Source organism: Bubalus kerabau, chromosome 4, assembly GCF_029407905.1.
Source record: "Bubalus kerabau isolate K-KA32 ecotype Philippines breed swamp buffalo chromosome 4, PCC_UOA_SB_1v2, whole genome shotgun sequence".
NCBI classification, from domain to species: Eukaryota; Metazoa; Chordata; class Mammalia; order Artiodactyla; family Bovidae; genus Bubalus; species Bubalus kerabau.
This window is the reverse complement of record NC_073627.1, coordinates 45,626,746-45,654,589: the sequence shown is the minus strand read 5'-3', so window position 1 is coordinate 45,654,589 and position 27,844 is coordinate 45,626,746. Positions and strand designations below refer to the sequence as shown.

The 27,844-nt window shown below is 36.2% G+C and overlaps 1 protein-coding gene across 5 annotated transcripts in view; it reads right to left on the bottom strand.

Annotated features, from left to right (window-relative positions):
• Positions 1-27,844, bottom strand: part of NF1 (neurofibromin 1) — a 262,407-nt gene that overhangs the window by 130,015 nt on the left and 104,548 nt on the right. For all 5 annotated transcript variants that reach the window (XM_055577184.1, XM_055577188.1, XM_055577185.1 and 2 more), the window contains 15 exons: positions 21,782-21,861; positions 20,114-20,237; positions 18,545-18,706; positions 17,165-17,414; positions 16,540-16,613; positions 16,229-16,312; positions 9,590-10,030; positions 9,066-9,205; positions 8,674-8,796; positions 7,954-8,037; positions 6,875-6,991; positions 6,101-6,282; positions 5,770-5,981; positions 1,804-1,965; positions 1,549-1,652 (listed from right to left, as the gene is read on the bottom strand). In XM_055577184.1, the coding sequence (XP_055433159.1) occupies positions 1,549-1,652; positions 1,804-1,965; positions 5,770-5,981; positions 6,101-6,282; positions 6,875-6,991; positions 7,954-8,037; positions 8,674-8,796; positions 9,066-9,205; positions 9,590-10,030; positions 16,229-16,312; positions 16,540-16,613; positions 17,165-17,414; positions 18,545-18,706; positions 20,114-20,237; positions 21,782-21,861 (2,339 nt within the window). The remainder of the gene's footprint in view (positions 1-1,548; positions 1,653-1,803; positions 1,966-5,769; positions 5,982-6,100; positions 6,283-6,874; positions 6,992-7,953; positions 8,038-8,673; positions 8,797-9,065; positions 9,206-9,589; positions 10,031-16,228; positions 16,313-16,539; positions 16,614-17,164; positions 17,415-18,544; positions 18,707-20,113; positions 20,238-21,781; positions 21,862-27,844) is intronic.

Below are 27,844 nucleotides of genomic sequence, written 5' to 3'. Positions count from 1 at the left end.
CTGAAAATAAAAAATAAAACAATTTTTAGGGTCCTAACTGAAAGACAAGCGATGTGGCTTAGAAAAAGCAAGCATAACATAACAGTCTAAAATTTCATTCAACAAATATTTATGAAATGTCAACTATAAGCCAGATACGTTAAATACTCATAGGAAGACATAAAGACGTATGAAATGTAAAAGAGCCAACAGTCCAGGGGAAGATAAATTCATAAAACACATCATCACAACTCAATGTTACAATGATGGTGCACAACATGAAAGAGATTCTGTTTCTTTGTTCACGTGTAGTCTGTGTGTATGGGTGGCACTTGGGGACAGATAGAAAGCTTCACAGAGATGGTGGTTTTTAAAATGCACCTTGCATTACCCCTTGGCCTCTTTCCCTTCTCCCAAGTCACTCCTCATTACAGGAGGAATGGTGAGATGGATTAAAAAAAAGAGTCAAGTATGCTCAGTTCAGTGCTATCCACTCCATTCTAATTTTGTCTGCTTACAGAAAAGATATGTTCTGGTCTTTTCTCCACTTACGAACAAAAGCTTGCCAGCCTCTGTGATGCATGCCTGTAGTTACCCAGCTGTGCAAGAGATGGGGAAGAAGATTCTAATTCAAGGTGAAGTATTAGCAAGCCTATATGTATCTTGTGCATACAAGATCTAAAGCCCCACTTTTTAATCATTTTTATCAGAAATAAAGGAAAGAGTTGATTGCTGGGTGCTTCCCTCCCACATTTTCTCTCCCTCTGCCCTTCTGGTTTTGAACTCAGGTGGAGAAAAGGGAATATTACTTATTAGGCAACTCTAATCCCAGTGAGCCCCACGTGTCAAGTCACTTTAAAAATGTGTAATGTGCATATTTCAATGGAGTTAAAGAACAGAGATGACATGAAAGAATGACAAGCAGTGATATAGATTATAGTCAGATGACTGTATTTTTTCTTGCAGTCAGTTGGGAACAACTGATGGTTTCTGAGAAAAAAGTGACCAAAAAAATTTAGGTTTCAGAATAGTTCCTATAGCAAATGACCTGCCAAAAACAAAAACAAAAAACAAACAAAAAAACAACGCTAGGACAATAATTAGAAAGTTACTACAAAAGTCAAGGGAATTAATATGATATTGGTAAATAAATTATGATATTGCCCAACCAAGCAAAATATCACACAGCAGTTAAAAAGAATAAGATTCATAATCTTTCTACACTGACAATGATGTTAATAAGACACAAGGTTATGTTAAAAAAAAAGTTGCAAACCATATATATAATGTTACATTTATATTAAGTGCTTACATTATAATACAGTTTCTACAACTAGTGATGCATACATGCAAACACACTATAAAAAGGACAGAACAGCCTAACTAGTAACAGTGCTGTCTCTAGAGGTGATAGTCAAAGATACCTTAAATGTTATTAGTGCTTTTCTTTAAGAAAAATGTATTTGTGTGTAACTTTTAAAGAATCAAGGGGAGAAATTACGAGGGCTTTGCCTCAGGTGGCAGTAATGAAAACAATGGAGAGCTGTTAGGAAGGAGAGGATGACAAACCTGGTGGGATCCACTTCAAAGCTGACGTGCTGCCAATCAGAGGAGGTGATCACAACCCGTAATAAAGGATCCAGGAGTTTCTGTAGGTAGGTAGCACCATATACCTAAAGAAATACACAGGGAGGAACTTATTATGCCTGCTCCAAACATTTTGCATTAAAAAAGACATTCGGCTCTGTACATTCTGTACATAATCACTGTCTGGCATACCTCTGCATTCCCCCTGCCCCCAAAAACAGATAAATGGATACAAACCTTGAAACAGAAGGTCATTATTTTACTGGCCAAGCTGTTGCCTCGGAAAAGAGTCTGCATAGAGTCTGCCAATTCTACTTCCTTAGAAAACATGTTCCAGAGCAGTTGGTACAGCAAATGCCGAGAGTCAAACAGAGTCACTAGAACGCGAGCAAGTTCATCCTGACAAGAGTAAGATTGTGTTAGTGTAAACAGTTCAGTTTTTCCTTAAGCAGGAAACTGAAAGGCAAATTCAAAGCTGATAACCACCTGTTGAACAGAAGTATACAGTGACTGATTAACTTTTCCCCTGGGATTTATCCATGTACATTTGTCTATGATAAATGACTACTTCTGTACACCTACAGTAGCTATTAATTCTAAGGATTAAATGATAAGAAGGTAAGAGAGGCCAAAGGTTTACCACCAGACAGAAAAAATCCAGGATTCAGCTCAAATTCTATGCCATAATGAAGGAAAAGTAGAAACAGAAGTTGATGACAGAGAATTTGATATGAACAGACCATTTTCCTAGAAAATCAATGACAGTGAATAAGACTGTGGTGACCATGGAGCTCTACTCTTTTCTCCTTTGGCCAGGAAAACTCAGCGAACATTTATCATGGGTTAGGAAAGAAACAACAAAAATGGAAAAACTACAGGATTTATAGCAAGACAGGAAAAAGCCCTAAGCAGTGCATTCAGAACCAAGAGATTGGCCAGATGTATATACAAAGTGGGGATGCATAACTAATTCCCATCTAGTACCTAAATGATAACCCTCGAAATTCCCCACAGTAAAGAATTTTTTGCACACTTAAGAAAAATGAATTGATTGTAAATCATTGTGTAACCACACAAGTTGGCATGAGATTTACAGAGAATGAGGTAGCCAGAATAAGATGGCCTAACAACAAAGTCAGGATCATGGCCTGTAGCGCCTCTAATTCTTGTCTGGTCTCAGGATTACTATCATCTGTTATTTAAGTAAAGGAAAAAAATTTAACACTCTTAACCACAGATAATTGGAAGCCAAATAAGACCCAATATTCTGCTATACTTCCCATGGTTACATAATACATAATTGACTAGATTCCATTTTAAAGCCAAGTATAATTATCAGAGATAATTTAGTTACAAAATAGAACTATTTTTAGACTGCTGTGCTAAATGTTTTTTCCACTCTAATCCCTCCCCCGTAAAATTCTAAAAACCTTTAAGCATCAGAATTTAAATTTACAAAACAGACTTAAAATTTTTTAAAGTTATCTTTTAATTTGTTCTCCTTTAGATATAGCTCTAATAGATCTGACTTAATATAAAAGTCCTCTTTTTTAAAAAGTCCATTTAACATAAAACACATAGATAACCAATGAGAATCTAAAAAATACATATATAAAACATGTAAGAAACTATTTACTGAAAGAAAACATAGTGATTAAAGCTTCTTGGACTTTGATTCTTTTTATTGAAAAAATTACTAAGAATTTTTAGTACTAATTATAGGTAGGTGCTAAAAGGTTTTAGAATAGCCATTTTCAAAATATATGGAGATTTGTGAACGAACGTTAGCCTTCAAGAGGATTTCAATACCTTCCTTTTTCTAACTCCCTACAACTAAGAGTCCATCTTTCTTCATTAAACAATCACTTACTAAGTCATGGTTATATGTCAGGCTCTACTCCAAGACCCAGAACTACTGAAGTAAACAACACAGACATGGGCTCGGTTCTCATGTACTTCATTCATGTTGTGGTGGAATGAGAACAAGCAATCAAATAAACAAGATAATTTCACTCAGTAAATAAATGCTGCAAAGGAAATATAACAAGCAATTGAATAAAATGACTGGGTGTGGTTTGGATGGATGACCAGAAAAAACCTCAGTAAAAAGGGAAATCTGACCTGAAACTTGAATAACAAAAGGCCAGGGAATAAGCACTGTAGGCGGCAGCATCAGCAGCAAGGCTGCTCAAGGGCAGAAATAAGCTAAAGTTACGACCAACCTAGATAGCATATTCAAAGGCAGAGACATTACTTTGCCAACAAAGGTCCGTCTAGTCAAGGCTATGGTTTTTCCTGTGGTCATGTATGGATGTGAGAGTTGGACTGTGAAGAAGGCTGAGCACCGAAGAATTGATGCTTTTGAACTGTGGTGTTGGAGAAGACTCTTGAGAGTCCCTTGGACTGCAAGGAGATCCAACCAGTCCATTCTGAAGGAGATCAGCCCTGGGATTTCTTTGGAAGGAACGATGCTAAAGCTGAAACTCCAGTACTTTGACCACCTGATGCGAAGAGCTGACTCATTGGAAAAGACTCTGATGCTGGGAGGGATTGGGGGCAGGAGGAGAAGGGGATGACAGAAGATAAGATGGCTGGATGGCATCACTGACTCGATGGACGTGAGTCTCAGTGAACTCCGGGAGATGGTGATGGACAAGGAGGCCTGGCGTGCTGCGATTCATGGGGTTGCAAAGAGTCAGACACAACTGAGCGACTGATCTGATCTGATCTGATTTGATGGCCAGTGTGGTTCAAGTTTGGTGAGCCAGAAGGAAAACGGCCTAAGATGATGTGAGAGAAGAGGCAGGGCCCAGGCTGGATAGAGCCTTGTAGATCAAGGTAAAGAGTCTGAGTTTCCCTTTAAGTATGAAGAGTAAGATCCTATAGCTTTTAAGCAGAAACATATTTACAGGTAACAACAGATTACCTTATTATATATAATTCACTAAGCTGAAATCACTTTTGGTACAGTATGAACTAAACAGCTTTTTAACATGAAAGGGACAACCCTTCTCAAGGGTTTAGCATGAAGTGAAAGTGAAACCAACACTTTCACGTCCGACTCTCTGCAACCCCATGGACTGTGGCCCACGAGGCTTCTCTGTACACACAATTCTCCATGCAATACTGGAGTAGGTAGCCATTCCCTTCTCCAGGAGATCTTCCCATCCAAGGGATCAAAGCCGGGTGTCCTGCATTGCAGGCAGATTATCTGAGCCACCAGGGAAGCCCAAACTCAATAATGTTTAGCATGTCTGTTAGCAAAAATGATAGGGTTTTAGAAAAATTTTTATTAAGAGATGCCAAATAGCCATATTATGTCTTTAGTATTTAAAACAAGCAAAGCCATAATTTCAAATGCAAATAAGAGTGTTGAAGTTTTAAAAAATTGTGTAACACTTCAAAAAAAAGAAAGAGTTCTGAACTAGAGGTAGTAAGCAGACACAAGCCTTGAATTCTAGTTCTAGCATTACTAACAACTGAATATGAGATTTAATTCTAAGTATCTCATTTACCAAATGAAGACACCAGACAAGATCAGTGGTTTTAATTTTATTTTGACGAGTGTTCAGACGGAACTTTTCCGTGGGTCAGGTGAGGAGTTTCAGTTTTACTTTAAACATGAGAAGTTAAGATCCTCACAGTTAAGAAATCTCGTGAGGGCCAGAAGAGCCAGTCACTTTCCACAGCTGAAAATCACTCAAATAACATCTGAAGCTTTTCTAGCTCTAAAAGTTTTAGTAATTAATTCAATTCACTGATACACATTAATATATATAAAATAGATAAACAACAAAGACCTACTGTATAACACCAGGAACTATACCTAGTATCTTGTAATAACCTATAATAGAAAGGAATCTGAAAAAGATATATGAATCATGTATATATACACACACACACATACATATACATATGACTCAATCACTTTGCTGTATACCCAAAACATTATAAATCAACTATACTTCAATTTATCCCTGGGTTGGGAAGATCCTCTGCAGGAGGGCACAGCCACCCACTCCAGTATTCCTGCTGGGAGAACCCCACGGACAGAGGAGCCTAGCAGGCTACAGTCCACAGTCACAAGGACTTGGACATGACTGAGCATACATACTTCAATTTAAAAATAATTCACTGAATGAATTCTGAAGCATCTGTTTTATGCCAGGCACTGTTCTTCTCCTCTTAACTCAATGAACTTACCCACTGAGAACAGGGAACCACATTGGCCAGAGCCATGGCTATAGGGAGCTCTCCTTGATCACCCATCATCGTGACCAACTCCACCAGTCTCTCAAAACGATCTGCCAATACTGTTTCTGCAAGTGTGTCAAACTCTGTGCCTTGTTGAAGGATTTTTGTCAGAACTTCCATAAACGTAGCTCTTGTCTGGAGATCTTTGTGATAACCTAAGCCTGATGTGGACAGACAGATGCAAATTTATTAACATGGTCTTTTTGAAGTAATTTCACTTTTCTTATATACTGATTCTCTAGGTTTTAAATTTCTCTATGAACCTTTCATTTTACCTCACCTATGGAGTGCATGAGGCCGCTGTCCACGTTAGCGTTGAGTAAGTTTGACATTGCCAGGACTGTGCAGTGCCTCAGTGATGCCAGCCTCCGAGACATGCCACGCTTCCTGCCACCTGTTTGTGCATTTTCATCTTCAACTTCACTGCAGTCGTTCAAAAGGTTCATAAACAATGTGAAATACCTGAGAAATAAAAAGACTGACCCTTACCCCGTGAAGGCCACACACATCAACTAGAAAGCTAATGAGACATTCTGAAACCACCACACGTGCACCACGAGTGGCTCTAGCATCTGCTTCTCTCTAGTCTCAGGGGTAATCAGCCAGCACGGCTCATTAGGTAGTATTCTGTGTTGAATGTGATTTTATCCTGATCAAGTCCAGTACATATTTCATAACATAAGTACCAAATAGATGCAATGTTTCCTGGTTAAATGTATCACGTTTAATTTTCAGAATATAAAAATTAGTGGTCCAAATAATTAAGACAATGACTTAATGAGGTGATCTGGGTTTTATTGTCTATAAAAATTCACTGATCAAATTATATTTTCTAGAAAAACCACAAAACACAGCTGTTTTCCTATACCAGCCCTAAATAGGGATTATTGCTTCAAGAAAGTGCTGTATTTTGTGAGACAGCAGCTGATGGTCATAATAATGGGGCAATGAGGTCCATTTTCTAAATATAATCATTTGCTATTTCGATTACACTTTGTTTTGTTGTGTGTAGGCCTTTGTTTTTTGCTTTTTATTTCTGGCAACTGAAATTTACTTAAGAAACAACTGTGATTTGGCTTCCATCAACTCCACACCATCTCCTTCCTCAGGCTGCAGCGGCAGACCAGCCAGGAGTGAAACTACTGCTTCCATGCTTGCCTGGTCCAAATCTCTGAAGAAAAAAAAAAATTTTAAGACCACAAATCTCTCAAGTTCTTACACGTCACCTTCCCCTCAAATAAATGTCTTCCTAACAGACATGAATTTTCATAACTACCTATTTCATTAAACAAATTTCTCTCTCTCTCTTTAGTCACTAAGTCGTGTCTGACTCTCGCGACCCCATGGACTATAGCCAGCCAGGTTCCTCTATCCATGGGATTCTCCAGGCAAGAATATTAGAGTGGGATGCCATTTCCTTCTCCAGGGGAAATTCCTGATCCAGGAATCGAACCCAGGTCTCCTGCATTGCAGGCAGATTCTTTACTGACTGAGCTGTAGGGGAGCCCTAAACAAATTACCATGAAAACCCAAATAATCGATGAGCTAATATGCAGAGCCCAGAATACAAACATACTTCAAGTCAGGCAAAGGGCAATAATAACTTTCTACAAAGTAATCTTGGCTAAATGACTACCTTGAATTAAAAGCATGTACTGTGGGACCAAGCCTGGCCAAAGAAATATATGTGAATAGCTATTATGTAATTCATAATGTTTAAATATTTCTGATACATGGCAGTAAGTATTTATCATTAGAGCAAACTTAAGCAATTACATTTCAGAAAGACGCAAAACAACTAAGTTCTTCAAATAATATCTTTATCCAGTCAAAAAATAAAAACAATCTAAGGCCTTATATATCTTATTTTCCAACTGTAGACTATCTTTCCTAAATATACAACATAAACTTTCCAAACAACACTCATTTTTACTGAAAATTTTTTAGTTAAAAAGAAACAATAAAGATTAATATCTTTGAATAATCCAAATGCAAGAGCTTGATATCCCCCAAAACAATTTCAATATAAATTAATATGTACACAAACTGTAATAAGTAGATATAATGCCTAGAGTAAACCTACTAATATGTAAAAGTCTTTTTCTTTTCTCTCTCTCTTTTTTTTTTTTTTACCTTGTAAGACATTTTACATCGTCATCTGCCGCTTGGTTTGATGTTCCCATAACCCAATCTGTCAAGTATTCTACCATCTTATTCCTAAAGAATGGGAGAGAAAAAGAAAAAAGGAAACTACTTTTTCAAAGTCACACGTAAAAATTCTTGTATGATTAAAAGTGTAATAATTCAAGTAATTTGCCAAGTCACTCAGGCAATAAGACAATTTCATAAAAGAGATATTACTACCACAAATCTAACAGAGAAGGGCATAAACACCAACTGGTATACTCATCTACCACCTTAGCCCTTAGCTAAAGACTTTGAAAAAAGAAGGGAACAGCAGAAGATGAGATGATTAGATAGCATCACCGACTCAATGGACAAGGATGTGAGCGAACTCCAGGAGACAGTGAAGGACAGAGGAGCCTGGCATGCTGCACTCCATGGGGTTGCAGAGTCGGACAAGACTTAAGAGACTGAACAACAACAATGCTATCTATCAGTTGGACACAGAATCAAATTCTTAGTTCAAGTGCAGTATAATTTTAGAAAAAGGGAGCACTGTCATGGGCACAAAGCTTTGGGAAATTTAAAATAATCTGAAGGAAAAAAACACATAAAATACTTCTTTTCCACCTCTCCCACTTCCCATGATAACCAGGTGCCACTATTTTTCTGTACTTTACTAAACACAGTAAAATTTACAAGACTTTATTTTGCTCTTTGAGAACTCACCTGAATTTCATCTCTTGACAAAATGAGAGGTCATCTCTCCTTGCCATCATTACCTCGACTAACTGACACAATTTTGTTTTTATTTGAATTGCATGAACCATATTTCCAAGTACACGAACATATCTATTTAGATACAGGGGCATTAAAAAAAAAGTGATCAGATATAAATGAAGGAAAAGGTTTTCTAAATGCTTTCACCACTAAGTAAAATGATTAAATGTAACCATAAAAATTATAAGATTTTCATTTTGCTCATATGAGAAGATATATAACTTCTAATTACCTTATTATCACACCCTGATTTGGGTGCAAAAAAGAAAAAGAAGGCAAATTATTTTATTGCTAACTACCAATGCAAATGTGTGTCTGCTACACTTCAATAGAATGCCTACCTGACCAGATTTAACATCATTGTTTCAATGCTGGCTTGCCCCAGATGTTCAGAACTGCCTTCGGTATGATTATCTAGTAAGTTCTTCATTATAGCTATGGTTTGCTCCACAAACTGAGTATTGGTGTCAGTCAATAAAACCTATACAAAGAACAAAACATTGGGAATTGATTGATTTGGGAATCAATGTACAGCAGACAGACCATAGATAAATGTCATACACATGCAGAAATACACCCATGGGCACATATTCAAACAGGCACATAGATATACACAGATGCTCATACCCATGCCCAAGACATTGTTAACCCCAGGCACACCCACGCACCAGAGTCCCTACAAAGCGAACTAATTTCTGAATTAGATGATTCTCCTTTTTGCAATGTTTTTATCTAGTTTTTTAAATTATAAGTGAAAGTCCATGCCAGTATCAAAATTAAATAACCTAAAAGAAAAAGGCTTCATTATTTCAAATGAGTCACTATTTAAAGGAAAGGGTAAAAAATAAAACAGAGAACACTTTACCTGTCCTTGGGAGTCAAAAAACTTGCTGATGGTATTCTTCAGTTTGTTAAAAAGCATTGGATAAAGAGCAGGACTCAATTCTAGACCCACCAGATCCTTAACATTGGTCCGTATTTGAAGTCCCACTTTCTCATGGTTACAGACCATTAAGGACAGCAGCCGATCCATAAATTTGCTGACAGGTGTATCTGCATTTCCCTCTGAGGACATCACTGAAATCATGGAACCCTTGCGTTCACTGACAGGGCCCATGGGTGGGCTATATGTTGCTAAGCCAGAATTGCTTCTCTGCTGCAGGCACACTCCCCCAAGGGCACAAAGGAAGCCAGTCATGTTGATCCATTCTTGTAGCGAGTCCGTGTCAGATAAATCTATGGATCCTCCTCCACTCACATGAGACATTCGCCTCTTAACAATGGTCTTGTGAAGGCTTTCAGCAGCCTAAACACAAAATTTTTATGGAAAGCATGAATTCAACCTAAATTGGTTGAGAGACTTGACAAATTACTTTTTATCCAACATTTCTGTGACGAGAGAACATTTTTTTTACATGTAAAAAAATCCAAGTCTTTGCTCTGCAATTTCTAGTCACATCAAGGTATCTCACTGCTTGAGGAGAGATGAGTCTTAATTTACAGAACTGAAGGTAGTGGTAACACATGGATCCAGTATCAGATACAGAAGGTGGTGATAAACTGCAGTTCAGAAAGGAACATACTTTCAAAATATTTGCTTATATCAATTTCCGGACACAGAAGCAATATCTGTGCTGCTTCAAGGAATCTAAGCATTTGAAGGTTTTTCACCAAGTAGCTGCTGCTGCTAAGTCGCTTCAGTCGTGTCCGACTCTGTGCAACCCCATAGACGGCAGCCCACCAGGCTCCCCCGTCCCTGGGATTCTCCAGGCAAGAACACTGGAGTGGGCTGCCATTTCCTTCTCCATTAACCAAGTAGGGTATGCATTTAATAACTTAGTGACTGTCCAAGTTCAAAAACTCTGGATCCAGCTGTGTGAACGTTGTACTACTATTAACATAGATTCCCACATGACAAGATGGGAGTAACCAAGTGGAAAAACCATTGAATATACAAAAGAATGTAATGAAGGAGTATAGAATGATAAAATCAATAGAAAAAAAAATTAAGAATTTGTAATCTGACAGAGGAGGAATCTTCCAGGAATTCTGATCCTTTCAGTTTATGGAGTGGAGATGAGAAAGAAAACTCTGTGTGTGGCATAAATTTTTCAAATTCAATTTCCCTTATATACTGCCTACAAGCGTAATAGTCATCTTACTATAGGGGATATATCAACCTAAGAAAGCAATATATTAGGGACAATCGGTGATATGAATGATGTAGAAGTACCACTGTATTTACTTCATTATGTTTATTCTATGGGGAAAATGACCTCTCATGAATGATTGCTTTGAATATGGAACTCTTAAAACTTTGCCATTTCTTATAGCACATGGATTTACTACAGTTGTATCTACTATTAGGATATGGCTACGTATCTCTGCTGTCATGTAGCACATTGTCCCTTTTAGGCCCTACATTATCAGATATTTATGCAAGCTCCCTGGTCAGGAATTAAGAGAGTGGGGTTCACAGGATGGATGATTTAATGTGTAGCACAGTGAAAGAACCACTGGATACAACATTATGCTTTGATAAAATAAAGTAAGCCTAGATCTTGTATTTAAGTACTTTATGTGATCTCATTTGACTAAGAGGTTGGTTGGGCTCAAGATAATGAATCAACTTCACACCTTCAACAATATATGCAATAATGAGTCATTGGTATCAGACACAGAAAGTCCACTGAAGAAGAACCTGCAGACTGGCTTATAAGTAACAGTAGGGTAGAGCATATATATGGACCGAATTTACATAGTGAGATTATCAAACCCTGTCAAGTGACTTTGAATTTTTTAGCAGCAGCAGGATGACTGAATCCTTAGCATATTGACTGCATATGGGTTGCAGCACAGCTGAAACATTCTGGTTGGTATATACATGACTTATTTCCTTTACTCATCAAGCATTTGGATCCAGCTCCTCTTAGACATCTTCTTAATCTGGTTTCAGGTCTTCAGCCAAGTGTTCGTACTGAACAGACACTGTACTTGGCACTGATGTTAATTAAAGCATTATGGAATAGCGTATTAGCAGCTAAGGCTCAGCTAACTAAACAGCTCTTTTGCATCTTTATTAAATAGGTATCTTCCCACTGAAAATAAGAAAGAGGAAGAAAAGCTCAGAAGACCAGCTCCATCACATTGTACACCTGCAGCTGGTCTTCAAATAACAGTGAAACTCATCAAAATGGAGGCAGTGATACTGAAATGGATAAGCAACTTACACTAAGAATGAAATATATACAACAGCAGCTTTCAGACACAACGAAATCCAAACAAAGAAGTTCTGGCAAAACTGCCAACAGTCATGAAGATGGAAGCAGTGGTCCTGGAAGCAACAGTGAGCATAGTAATGGATCCACCAAATGAGGTGATTTCTAGTAACTCAAGACAGTCAGCTGGCAGCTCTGCCAAGAGGTCAGTCAGAAGACACTGCAGAGCTGAAGCCCTTTAAGAAGATCATGGTCAAAATCCTCTTAAAAGTAGTTGCGATACAGATCTTTGAAACAGAAAGTCAAGCAGACCTTTGCTTAAGGGAATTCCCAAGGCCTATTAGCAAGCAATGAAACGGGAAAAGACCTGCTTTTTAACAGTCAATGTCATCAATAGATCATCAAATACAAATGCTACATGCCTATTCACACTCTGAAGATCCAGAACATATTTCAGAGGAAATGAATGCTGCCCAAACAGCACAAGCATCTCAGGAATCTTGTAGTATTACACACACTGGGGACTTTCTTGGGAGACAACTGGAAATGAATTATTTGCTTGTTGGCAATCCAGCATCACTAAATTCAGCTTCAGTACCACAAAGGGCACATGGCTGATGATAAGCTAAGTGCAGATGATGTCAGCTGTGGTAGATCCCAGATTAGTGCAAAATCAGAAAAAAATATGGCTGATTTTGATAGTGAAGAATCTGGATGTGAAGAGGAGCTAGCTCAAATTAATTCATAGGCAGAGCTAACATCTCACCCCTAACAACATCTTGCCACTGTAGTATCCATTTACCATAAACATCTTAGTCAAGGAACTATAATTCATAAACATCAATTCAACAGTTACTCTTTTAATTAACTATTAGTTAATTTGGATATTATCTGCAAGAAAGGAAACATCTTGTTACGGAATACAATCCAAGATGATGATGCAGCTAAATCCTTCTGAAGGATTAATAAATAAAGCAGAGAAACTTCCTTGATATGTTGGTTTACTAATAGATAGATCTAAATGAGATTCACTGAAGGTTGCTCAAAAATTTAGGAAATAACAGGTAAATAGTAATTAAAAAAAATTTTATGCAACAGTCAAAGTACAGTTTGTGTACTCTTTTCAACTAGGAGTTAATTCATAGCATTTAATGTGCCATTATCAACCTATTTTATTGTAATTGTGATTTTCATATTACATTTAAAGATTTCCCTTACAGGGCTCATATTTTATCGCTGTCTTGTTTTTAAATAGTACTTTTTGACACTTTTTTTTATTTAGATCATCTCCAACAGAAACAAAGGAGTAACAGTAATATTTATTCTCTTCTTGACTCCAGGAACACAGTAGTGACTACTCTGTTTTCAAACTACAGTTAAACGTTCTTAAATTGTGTCACTATATATGAAGCAAAATATTAATGTGACGTTAAAATGAAGCTAATACAACATTTTGATAACGGTACTGTTCTTTCATCTGAGGAATCTTTTGTACCTTGACTTTTATACTGCATAAAGAACTACGTTAGTGTTTTTTTCCTCTAGGTTGAATTCTGCTGTGTATTTACATACTTCTTATTGGGGCTCAAGTTTCCTGATCTTTAATCATTCCACTGATTCATTTTCATGTTTCCTTTGTCTAACACTGCTTTGATAATGTTGTTCCATTCTCTGACACAGAGAATTCATTTATTAGCTGAATATATTACACCATATTATATTATATATTTTTAGCTTAGCTCTCCCCAGGCTTGATATAAATGTCTAATTTTATTGAACATTTAAATGCTTCAAAGTATTTTTTACTAATTGAATTAGAAAAAGTATGTACAATATTTTATTTCCTACTTCTGGTCTTTAAAGGGTTATAATTTGAAGAATTCCAATGAAAAAACTGCTTGTTCATGCAGGTATGTATGTGCTCAGTCACGTCTGACTCTTTGTGACCCCATGGACGGTAGCCCACCAGGCTCCTCTGTCCATGGAATTTTCCAGGCAAGAATACTGGAGCAGGTTACCATTTCCTTCTCCAGGGGATCTTCTGGACTCAGGGATTGAACTGGCATCTTTTATGTCTCCTTCACTGGAAGGTGGATTCTTTACCACTGCCATCTGGGAAGCCCTCATGCAAGCATAAGAAATCATTAATAGACCCCTGTTAGTGGATCCATTGCCTCATTTGTTATACATTCTTTAAGAGGAAAGCTTTTAATGGTTAGGTGACATTTGACCATTTACATAGATACTATGACAGTTGATTTTATTTCTTGATCTGGCTGCGCTGGGTCTTAGTTGTGTCGTGGCACGAGGTATTTTTGATCTTCACTGTAGGATCTTTAGTTGCGGGAAACACGATCTTTAGTTGTAGCAGTTCATTTTTAAATGTTAGCTGTCTTCTAAAAGTTTTTGTAAAACTATCAAGCAATTTTTTAATGTGATTATATCCGTTTATATTTCCCATAGGTGCATCACATATCCTGTGACTCAGAAATTCTACTGTAAGTGTGTGCCTTACAGAAATACATCTATAAGATCAGCAAAGGGCACATTCAAGAATGTTCATAGCAGCACGATTCAAAATAACAATATTGTAATATCCTTCGATTAAAATAAACAAATTAAAAAAAAAAACTAGTCTTTGTATAACTGTCTGATGCCAAAAAGCTACAGAAAGAAAAAATTAAATTCAGGACTGTTGAATAAATAATATATTACAATAACAAAAAATGAACTAGAATTGCACAGAATAGTGTGGCTGAATCTCACAAACATTATGTTGAGTGAAAGAAGCCAGATATTAGAGTATACTTCTATTGTTCCGTTCACATACGTTTAACAACAGGAAAATGAGTGTATTCAATCAGGATAATGGTTAGTTACTCTTGATCGTTAGTGACTAGAAGGAGCACAATGAAAGCTTCTGGAATGCTGGTAATGACTTCTTTCTTGATGTGGGTGCTGACTGCACAAGTATGTTCATCTCCTAATATTTTGCACTGTCACTTTAATTTACACATATTTTAAAATTTATGTTATCCTACAATTAAAAAAAACTATGTGAAAGATGCAAAGCAAGTTTAACTAAAAAAACCCAAACTTAAGATTGTCATATACCAGCAGCAACATATTTTTATCATAGACTAATATAGTCAACACAGAATATCAAATTTCTTTTTAAAAGCTTTGATCTACATGAATAAACCTTGTACGCATTATGCCAAGTGAAAGAAACCAATCACTATTGACCACACATTGCATGATGCTATTTATATGCAATGTCCAGAACTGGCAAGTCTACTCAGACAGAAAGTAGCTTAATAGCTGCTGAGGGCCAGGGGCAGAAGTGTAGAGGGAGGTTAGGGAATGACAGCTAAAGGGCATGGGTTTTTATTAAATTGTGGTGGGGGCTACACAACTTTGAATATATTAAAATCCACTGAATTATAAATTTTTAAACAGGTGAATTTTACAATATGTGAATTACATCCCAACAAAACAGCCACAAAAAAAGAAAGCTTTCATTTTAAAGCCACATGTCCATCTTCAAACAATGATATTAGGTGCAGATTTTTGCTTCATAAAAATGTAACTTTTCTTATTCTAATTAAGCATGACAAGAAAAAAACAATGGGAGACTAATGAATTTTTCTAAAATGAGAACAATATGACCATTACAAATCAAACATACAGAAATATCAATTGTTAATTTCCAAGGTAACAGATGATAATAGTTGATGAGTGAAATGTTCAAATTTTAAAATTTCATATAACTTATGGCTCAATCTTCTGGGCACCAGAACCCTTAATTAGAATACCTGATAAAGCAGTAAGACCTAGTGTTTCAATTTTAATTCTTTTTCTCTACTTTTGTCACTCCTTTCCTGACAATTCTGTGCAATACTCTCATGGAAAAAGAGAAAGAAAAGAGGGGAAAGGAATGGTCTATCATAAATCATCTCTAGCTCAGAACTGTCCAGTATTTCTGCAACAATGGAAACATTTAATATCTGTACTGTCCAAGATAGTAGTCAATTTCCACATGTGGCTACTGTGTAACAGCGAAACTGAATTTTAACTGTATTTAATTGTAAGTAAAATTTTAATTTGACTAGTGTCTAGTGGCTACCATTTTAGTGCAGGTTTAGATAAACCACAACTAAACCATCAGTCTTAAGACATCTACATACTTATTACACTAAGAGTCACTCACAAAATATTACTAAAGTGTATGCAGTACATATGTTTAGCAGATCAATCAATAGACAAAATCAACTTCACAAACTCACCTGGCCATCTTCCATTTTGGCTTTTGGGTAGTTGAGGATTAGTTTTGTAGCTTGTTCCCACTTTGCATGCGTATCTTCCCAAGCCTAAAATGAAAGCAATTACCACTTGAAAGCAACCTTAAACCTAGAGCTAAAAATCAATCAGTAACAGACAGGTCTCAAACTTGGTGTATATTATAATATCCTATTTATAATATGCATGCATCTTAGAGTTGCTTCAAAAGCTATTTCTGGTCACATGCACAAAACACAAGGCTTCTAAAATTGCAGGTGGGGGCCTGGAAAGGATATTTCTGTTGCCAAGGACATACCTCAGTGTTTCCTGCAGTGGGATGCTCAATTCGCCGTAGTAGCGCCATCACTCTTTTCTGAAGTGCTGCTCTTCCTAAGCAAAGACACCAGCAAATCAGCCTATTGCACTTAAGAGCCCTGCTTGCCAGTGGAGAATGTGGCAAGCCCAACCCAAAAGGCAGAGGAGGAAGAGGGGAATGAATACTTCAAATGGTAAAGCTGCACACTTCCTTTTATCAGCCTCACAGGAAAGGGGTATTTAACTTGGTCTCTACAATGTCCTTGGCCTAAAATAGCTATTTCTACCTATACTTACTCATAACATGTGCTAATGCTTTTAAAACTTCACTATATACAGCTGAGGCAGAGTAAACTGTATAATTTATAACTGAAAGCAATTTATACTGTCAGTTTTTAAACAAATGCATATGGCATATTAAAAATTCAGTGAGAAAATAACTTATTCCAAATACTATTTACTTTCACCTTACCTTGTGAAAAAAAGGATTTCAGGAAAGGTATTTGAATGAGCCCTGTTAACTTAAAGAACTATTGATGTTAAATACATGCCTATGTTCCTAGAGTAATCAGGTATGTGATTCAAGGTAGACTGAGTAAAAAAAAATAAAAATATGCATGATTTACCTGTTGACATCATATTGCTAACAGAAGCAAATTCCATGAATGTGTTATAGTTGGGCAAGAAGTTGTGTACTGACACTTCATCCACCCCACACCGGATATCTGCTTCCTCACAGAGGTGACGAAAACAGGACATGGCAACCAGAACGGCTTCAGTGTCGGGGCTCCACAGGAACATGTACAGGGCCACTTCTAGTTTGGTCTGGGCTTGTCGGCATATTGGTGGGGTTCCACTGCACCCTGCTGCACTATCCTGGGATCAAGAGAGGGAGGCAAATATTTGCAACTTACATAATTTTATTTACAAAATCCAATAATTCAACAAGCTGTGTACCATAGATGTCTGTATACAATAACCCACAAGAGCTTTTCCCCTTTAACCATGACAGAATTTTTACACCTCAAAATATCTTGACTGAATGAGAACTCAAATTATTTGGACCAACATGATACTAGTATCTGTTCAATTTTTTCAGATGCCATAAATATAGATTCAGTCTAATATGAACACAAAGAAAATATGCACAGTATAAATCTACTCAATGAAAAATATAATACACTTCTCAGTCACTCAAAAATGATGAAGAGGAAGTAACAAGAAATTCTATCCACCCAGAGGCAATAAATTAATCATACTGCAAACTGACTGAAATAAGGACATGAATAAGAACTAAACATGACTGTATAAGGTATATTGGGCTCTGGATAACATATTCTGAAAACACAAAATAGAGAAATTCTCATTTATAAGCGAACATGCAAATTCTGTAGTTAAGACCAATAGAAAATACCACACTGTTGAGTAGTTGTTTTCCTTTGACTGAAGATTATATTGTAAAATAGGGATTTAAAAAAGCTTTGGTCTGCAAAAGAAATTCTATAATGATCTAACATTTTCAGTAGCATTACGATTTATTTTTAAAGGGAATTATGGACACAAAAGTCCTGAAAACACTTAATGCATATAACATTAAGCAAAATGCTTTTTTTCCCCAGTAAATCTGTACTTTTTTTAGTTGATAGAACTTTTAAACTTCTGGGGTACGAATGATCTTTCTTATGGGATAGAGAGTTATAATAATTATAGCTATCAGTTACAGCTTATAAGTGTCAAATACTCAATCCAGTGCTATTTACACGTTATCTCACTTAATTCTCACAATAATTCTGCAGCAGAAATTATTATCCCCTTTTAAAGTTGAGAAACTGAGACACATATAAGTTAGGAACTTGCCTGAGTGTCCACGAAGAGCAGTAACAAAACTAGAAGCTAAGCAGTTCCTTATTATGCTGTATTACCTAGTTGAAATTTACCCAAGTTAATTCAGAAAAAAAGTACAGAGCACAGATGATGATACAAGAAAACTACAAAAAGTCCCTTACCATGGATGAATTTCCTTTCCCCTTCCTGAGAGAGGTTCCAGGAGCACAAGTGCGTAGTAATTCGTCATGATCCATGGACATTTGACTGGTATTCCCACTTGAAGGAACATCACATCCTACTCCATAAAGGAAGAGAAAGTGACAGGAACTTCTATCTGCCTGCTAGAAAGGAAAAATAAGTAAGCCTTTTCAAAGCACTGATAGCCAAGAGAAATAAATACTTATATGAGTTGCCTTTCTGTTTGAGATTATCCTGGAAAACCTCTCCTTCCAATTCCTACTCCTCTCACACTGAAAAACATTCTCTAGAAACCCAGTAGTACAAATAATGTTTCCTCAATGTCTCGGAAAGTCCTCTCAGTTTTCCACTCTTCAAATACTCAGAATCAACAGATCTAGAAATGGAAATTAAGATTTCTAAGTCTAACATGGACACAAGTTAAACATCAACAATATAAATCTATCACACAAAAAATATAATGTACTTTTTAGTCAGTTAAAAACAACAAAGATTTCCTCTCATACAATATGGTCAGGATAACGGGAAGTTGACTCTTTTGAGATTAAATTCCTCTGAACCAGAATCAACACTGGTATATATGCTAAGTATGAGTGACTTCACTGACCAGAGGACAACAAGATTCACTACTGGATTACTAATGCTTGCACTCTGGAGAATTATACTATAGGCAAGGGCATGAAACGCTGAAGTCCAATCTCATTCCTTATCTTTGGCAATAGTGCCAAATTCTACTATAGTAACAGAGGAAGGTAAGCCAGATATGAATAAATCCAACTCACCATTAGCTCATTTCTAAACAAAGAAAATTCAACAAGCTGCATGGCACACTGAAAAGGATATGTATTAGATACATTTAAATTTCCCATAGATTTTATCCATTCCAGAAATGGATAAAAATTTATTGAATCAAGTACTCCTAAAACTATGCCATAACAGAACTTTTAAATTGACTGATTATAGAAACTTTATGTTAAAAGAAACTTAAGGCTCTTCTCTAGCGCCCAAAATCTTGTCACCAGGCTTCAATAGTTCAGAATCAAAACTTTTCACTCAACCCTAAGGAAGAAGACTTCTGATATCTTCAACAGGTAATAACTTCCTCAGAGAAATATAAATAAACCTAGATTGATGGCCCTCAATGTCTTTCCTTCAGCTTCTTTATATATATAGATAGATACCATTCTCTGGACTAGCCTAGACATCGGATTCAAGTCTTATGTATGAACTTGAGAGCAGAGACAGCAAATGTTGTTTCTCAATCTTCTTTGGTTATAGAGGCCCCACTCCTCCTAGGTCTGCCCCACAGAATCCTGCTTAACTCGTCTAGACTTTATCAGAATTGTGGCTTTAAGGGTAATGGCTCAAAATAATTTTTACTTCAAGTGCTGATTTCTCAGCCATTGTCTCCTGCATGTACATTTCCCTTGAAGACTTTGCAGAAGAGAGGAGCTGAATAAGGACTTGATTTGGCTAATAAACATTTCCTTAATCTCTTTTCATTACCATTCCAAATATTCTTCTGTTTCAAAAGATGTCATTTTGCTTACCTTATTTTTAAGAAGAAATTTATTCCTGCAGATCAAAATTTCCCGCAACCATTTGAGAATTTCTGTGCTACTAAGCATTTGATGACTAGTTAATTTCTTGCAAATGTAAAAAAGCATTTGTGAGCTGCAGAAACAAAGTTCACTGTTACCAGCATTGCCAATAAACAACCTAATACAGATAAAGTCAGAATAAAAGAATGGCATTCTCTAATAATGGACAAAGTTTAAAGAAGCTTATCTTCCTTTCCAGTATTTATTTTAGAAAACTGGTTATCAAAATGTTAATAGTACTATAATGAAAGGAAGTATGCAGATTACATTAAAAAAAGAAAAAAGTACTTCTAAGCCCCCTTCTCCCTCAACCACTTCATCCATGCATCTCATCCTCACAGAGGACTCAAGAAAAATTATAGATCTGTACAGCACAGACTGTATGTAAACCTAGTGTTCTAGAGCAGGGGTCGGCACACAACTGCCTGCAGGCCAAAGCCAGTCCATCATTTGCCTTTGCAAATAAAGTTTTAGTGGAACATGGTCACACTCCACTCATTCATTGTCTGTGGCTACTTTCATGTCCCAAGAGCAGAAGTAAACAGTTATAAAAGAGACTATCTGGCCCACAAAAACTAAAATCTTGACTGCTTGGCCCTTTAGAGAAAAAGTTTGCTTGCTTCCACTCTAGAGCTGCACTGTCAACACAGCAACCACGAGCCAGCCCCATGCGGCTGCTGCGCGCTTGCAACGTGGCTTGTCTAAACTGAGACGTCCTGCAAGTAGGAAACAGCCCAAGTTGTGAAGACTTTAGAAAAAAGAACATAAAATATCTCATTAATAACTTTTATATTGATCAACATATTAAAAATATTCTCTCTCTCTCTCTACACACACACACACACACACACACACACACACACACTGGGTTTAAAAATATATTATTAAAATTAATTTTACCTGTTTATTTTTTTAATGTGGCAACTAGAAAAATTTAAATTACATATGTGGTTCACATTATATTACTATCAAAGTGCACTGCTCCAGAATCTAGGATTTAACTCAGCTGCCAAGTGACTTGGTGTACCCACTTCTACAAGATAATAACAAAACCTGAGGCTTACACACTTACATTTTCCTCAGTGTGTTACCTCTATGCTCACTGAAAGGTAATAATTCATATAACCAAGGAAATAAATTATAAAATTATATATACATATAATTTTGCCTTCTAAGCAGATATTCATTAAATTAATTCATCCACAAAAAACACTAGTATTATTGAAGACATGAGATTATAATTTAAAAAACTGAAATAAACTATTAATATTTAAAACGTTAACACTCTAAGCTTATAAATGATAAAAATAAATTTAAAACACAGTTCAACCATATAAAAATCTAAAATAGCAGAAGACATACCAAATAATAGTACTTATGGTTGGGTAATGAAATTTAGCACAATTTTTAAAAATTTATTTTCTAATTTGCTGTGACAATGTTCTTACAGTTAAAATAAGAAATAACCTAATAATTTCAAGTCAAATAAAATACAAAATCATAAAACATCTGGCAGTATAAGTGAATAAAGTTAATAAACCAAGTATATAGAGTTAATATTTAAAGACAAAAAAATTTAAAAATTTAAGTTGAATTAAAAAATAAGGGTGCATATACCTAATTTCCCAAAACGTTTCTACAGGAGCATCAGGATTCCACAAATCAATGCTATCTAACTGATGAAGAACCAGCAGAGCCTGAATTTTTAAAGAGAGAGAGAGAAGACTTACTCAAAGAAAATTTGGTAAACATAATACTGGAGTATTTATTTTACAAATACTGACAAACTGAACTACTTAATTATAGCCTCAACATGCAGTATAAGGCACAAGAGAAAAGCTCTGAAGAACCCAAATCTCTAGGGATTATATATACAAAAATGAAGTCACGTTATTCCTCTCACTGTTACTTTAAATGGCATGTACACATAAGTTAAATACTGATGAATTCAGAATAGCAATATACATGTGTAAAAACTGCTTTAAGACACAAATAATATGATTTCAATAAGTATCAAAGAACTCTATGGAAAATAAAACTAACCCCCAAAGAAGGAGAGTTCTCCAAAACTAATACACACAACATTTTACTTCTACGTCACAAGTTAAAAGTAGAAGTTATCTTGTTTGCCACAAATTCTTAGAACAGAAAGGTCAAATTATTTTTCAAAAAGGAGAAAGGGAGAGGAAAACAGATTTTTGCATTGCATAGAGATTATTCATCCTAAAGTATTTCAACTGACCATAGAACTGAAATGGATTTGGCTCACAGAACATTAACAGGAATACACAACCAATACACAAAAACACTACTATTAAATAAATCAATGCCATCAAAAGTACAGAGAGTAGAACTACACTCTTTCTTCAAACCAACCCTATCTTAACTCCAATAGGTTAAGTTCACAATGCTTCCCCCAGACGCACATTACTGAGCTCTGCACATTCCTCTCAGTCCTTGGTCAGAGGATTTGGAGATTCTTTACTCCTCTTTAAGGCTTTGTATTAAAACTCCAATGACCCTGGAGAAGGAAATGACAACCCACTCTAGTACTCTTGCCTGGAAAATCCCATGAACAGAGTAGCCTGGTAGGCTACAGTCCATGGGGTTGCAAAGAATTGGACATGACTGAGCTACTTTACTTACTTTACTTATTGCATTTTAAAAAATTTTAGATAAAGCACAAAAATGTTATTTTTACCCTACTGATTAATTCTAACACCTAAGGTTATGTTTCCCACAAGATCTATGGTTGGACTTTGGATCATAGAATTTCCATATCCTGTGCTTCTACATCGTCCAGTTCTCTGTGGTTCATGCCATAGATTGCTAGAGTCTCTTAGAAGAAGGAAAAGAAGTCAATTGTTTTGTTATTTCATTAGTTCTAGTAACTGAGGTGATAGCAATAGAAGTAATAAGCTTCTTTCCTTGTGTTTTCATCCACACTTATTTTTGCCCTTAGTTCTCAATATTATTTTTGCACAACTTCTGTAAGTTGTACTAAGCAATAAAATAATAAAAGTCTCAAGATATGGGAAAAAAAAAAAAACAAAACTCCAATGAAACACGGTTTGGAACACATAATGAGAACTGATTTCTTCTCTTAAAATCAAATCAAATGAATAAACTTCAAATAGAGCTGCAATGATAACCTGTGCAAATAAGCTGCAATGACTCCCTTTAAATTAGGGGAAAAATACGTAAATGTCTAACCTTGGACAACTTTATATCCAAAAGCTATACATGGTATAAAGATCAGACCTATATTATCTTATTTCAAATACTTTCACTGTAATTATTTTGAGATATTTACTGGAAACTGCAATGCGCTGTGAGAATCTTCAAAAATTATATGTTATACCTCTCATATCAAGGAAAAACAGCACAAATTAACATTCAATTTTTGTCACTAACATGCACAAACTTAGTACTATTTACTGACATTTTTAGTTTAAGTGGCAAATTCTCTAAAATTTTGTTTTAACATTTTTTTTAATATTCAAAGAAAATCTATTAGCCTTTTCTCTCCCTCAGTGGTTATTTTCCTTTCCATGTTCCTTTCTATTTTAAAACTTTCCACATATAATTTTAACAAAACTGTACACAGTACACTCATTTGACATTTCATAATTTTCCACATTGCTATGTGACCTGCATGGTTTAATGGATGCTTAATAGTTCACCAAATTAAAATATCATCCTATTGTTATTGAATATGAACATATTCTCTTACTAGTGAATATTTAAATTTCCCCTTATGTTCTATTATAACTAAGAACAGTAACCATATATGTGTGCAGCTTTTTCCTTTTCATTTATATTCATAGGATTAAAAAATTACAGGAATGGAATTATTTGGACCAAAAAAATGACATTTGTATGGCTCCTGCCAAATACTGTCAAAGAGCTTTCCAAAAAGAATGCAAAGAATATACCTGTTTATAGAACCAACAGCAGTGCACACAAATATTAGTTTGGTGCAAAAGTAATTGTGGTTTTTACATTGTTGAACTTTGTTGTTTGACATTAGAATACATTCCTAAATAAATGTGGTTATGTTACACATCATTTTAATGTGCATTTCTTGCTTTATGGTTTTTTGCTAATGACATTACTTGCTGTTGATATTTATTTTAGACTATAGAAATGATGTTAAACAAAAAGCAAATTTGAGTTATTAATTTATTCACATTCAAAATGGATTGTAAAGCAGCGGAGACAACTTGCAACGTTAATAATGCATATGGCCCAGGAACTGCTAATGAATGTTCAGTGCAGGGTGGTTCAAGAAGTTCTGCAAAAGAGACAAGAGCCTTGAAGATGAGGAGTGCAGCGGCTGGCCATCAGAAGTTGACAACGAGCAACTGAGAGCAATCATCAAAACTGATCCTCTTACAACTACGTGAGGAGTTGCCAAAGAACCCAACTACTCTATGACTGATTGGCATTTAAAGCAAATTGGAAAAGTGAATAAGCTCTATAAGTGGGTGCCTCATGAGCTGACTGCAAATCAAAAAATCATTTTGAAGTGTCATCTTCCCTTATTCTATGCAAAAACAATGAACCATTTCACAATCGGATTGTGACATGCGATGAAAAGTGGATTTTATATGACAACTGGTAATGACGAGCTCAGTGGCTGGACCTAGAAGAAGCTCTCAAGCACTTCCCAAAGCCAAACTTGCACCAAAAAAAGGTCTTGGTCACTGTGTGGTGGTCTGCTCCCTATTTGATCCACACAGCTTTCTGAATCCTGGTGAAACCATTACATCTGGGAAGAATGCTCAGTAAGTTGATGAGACGCACCAAAAACTACAACATGTGTAGCCAGTATTGGTCAACAGAATGGGCCCAATTCTCTACTACAATGCCTAAACACATGTTGCACAACCAATGCTTCAACAGTTGAACAAACCGGGCTAAGAAGTTTTGCCTCATCCACCATATTCACCTGACCTCTTGCCAACCAACTACCACTTCTTGAAGCAACTCCACAACTTTTTGCAGGGAAAATGCTTCCACAACCAGCAGGAGGCAGAAAATGCTTTCTAAGAGTTCATCAAACCCCAAACACAAATTTTTACACCACAGGAATAAAAAAACTTATTTCTCATTGGCAAACAAGATTGTAACGGTTCCTATTTTGATTAATAAAGATGAGTTTGAGCCTTGTTATGACAGGGAAGCCTGCTATGCTGCAAGCCACGGGGTCGCAAACAACTGGACGTGACTTAGTGACCAAACAACAACAACAATAATGATTTAAAATTCACGGTCCGAAACCACAGTTATTTTTATAACACCTTAATACAAGCAACGAGTGTCTAACAATGAGTGCTGAAACATTTTTGGCAAAATAAAGCATGATAAATAATGAAGCAGTAAACCTTAAATATATAGTTTGATGAGTTTTCACAATAGTACATATCCCATATAACCAACGTTGAGACCAACAGTATCAACACTCAGAAGCCTTTTGCACATTCCTTTCGAGTCATCAGCTCTTGACAAAAGCAGCCACTGTTCTGACTTCTATCGCCAGAGATATTTCTGCCTGTTTCTGAACTTTATATAAAGGGAATCATACAGCATGTTCTCTTTTGTGTTTGGCTGTTTTCATTCAATATCATGTCTATGAGATTCACTCATGCTTCACACTTAGCAGTAGCTTATTCTTTTTGCATTGCTGTAATCAATGGAATGAAATAATCCAAATTATTTATCTCTTCTACTGTTCATAAATGTCTGAGCTGTTTACAGCTTTTTCAGTTCAGTTCAGTCGCTCAGTCATGTCCGACTCTTTGCGACCCCATGAATCGCAGCACGCCAGGCCTCCCTGTCCATCACCAACACCTGGAGTTCACTTAGACTCATGTCCATCAAGTCAGTGATGCCATCCAACCATCTCATCCTCTGTCGTCCCCTTTTCCTCCTGCCCCCAATCCCTTCCACCATCAGAGTCTTTTCCAATGAGTCAACTCTTCACATGAGGTGGCAAAAGTATTGGAGTTTCGGCTTCAGCATCAGTCCTTCCAATGAACACCCAGGACTGATCTCCTTCAGAATGGACTGGTTGGATCTCCTTGCAGTCCAAGGGACTCACAAGAGTCTTCTCCAACACCACAGTTCAAAAGCATCAACTCTTCGGCGCTCAGCTTTCTTCACAGTCCAACTCTCACTTCCATTCACGACCATAGGAAAAACCATAGCCTTGACTAGACGGACCTTTGTTGGCAAAGTAATGTCTCTGCTTTTTAATATGCTATTAGCTTTTTGGAATATTATAAATTATGCTATTAATATTTTATATATGTTTTTTGTTAAACATATTGTTGGATACATACCTAGGAGGAGAATTGCTAAGGTGTATGTTTAGCTTTTGTAGATACTGCAAACCAATTTTTAATGATGGCTATACTAATTTATTCTTTCATTAGCAGACTATGAATAAAAACAAAGTACAGTTGACCCTTGAACAATGAGGAGGTTAGGGGTGCTGACCCTCTATGCAGTAAAAAAAAAACTTACATATAACTTTTTACTGCCTAACAAGTTAACTACTGATAGTCTACTATTGACTGGAAGCCTCACCAATAAGAGTTGTTAACACATATTTTTGTATGTCATATGTGTTATATACTATATTTTTACAATAAAGCTAGTAAAAACAAAATGTTACTAAGAAATCATAAAGAAAATACATTTAAAGTGCAGTACAGTATTTATCAATATTGTAAGTTTACTTCATGTTTACAAGCTGCATCAACTTTTTCTATAACAATGATGGCATCTTCAACAGTGTAATCCTTCTGGGCTTTCATGATGTTTTCTTTACTGGGGTTCTCTTCCATAGTGTCGACAATCCTTTCCACAGAATACCATGTGTAATGAGCCTACAAGGTCCTTATGAACCCCTGATCTAGAAGCTGAATTAGAGACATGTTTTGGGCAATGAGACCACTTTGACATCTTCAGTGTTAAACTCATGGGATTCTGGGTGGCCAGGGGCACAGTCCAGTATCAAAAGAATTTTAAAAGGCAGTCCATTACTGGCAAGATACTTCCTCACTCCAGTAACAAAGTACTGATGGAACTAATCCAAAAAACGATCCTCACTGTGCAGGCTTTCTTGTACAACTAAAAGACCAGCAACTGGTATCTTTCTTTTCCTTTCCAGCCTTGGAAGTTAGAAGCCTTTTATTACAGATTAGGGCAGTTTTGATCATACTGTATTTGCACAAAGCAGTAGAGGTAAGTCTATCCCTTCCTACCTTAAATCCTGGTGCTTGCTTCTCTTCCTAATAAATGTTCTTTGTGGCATTTTCCCCCCTAGAATAAGGCACTTTTTATCCACATTATAAACCTGTTCAGGCTGATATTCTTTTCCACCAATAATTTTCTTAATGGACTCTAGGAACCTATCTGCTGCCTCGTGATCAGAAGCTGCTTCTCCCTTATCTTGACATTTTTAAAGCCAAACCTCTTTCTAAAATTATCAAGCCATCCTTTGCAGGCATTACGTTGTCTAGCTTTAGATCCTCCACTTTCCTTTTGCTTCAACTTGGCACATAAAGACTTCACTTTTTCTCAAATCACGCTGAAGTCAATAGGTATACCTTTCTTTTTTTTTTTTATTTACTTTACAATATTGTATTGGTTTTGCCATACATCAACATGCAT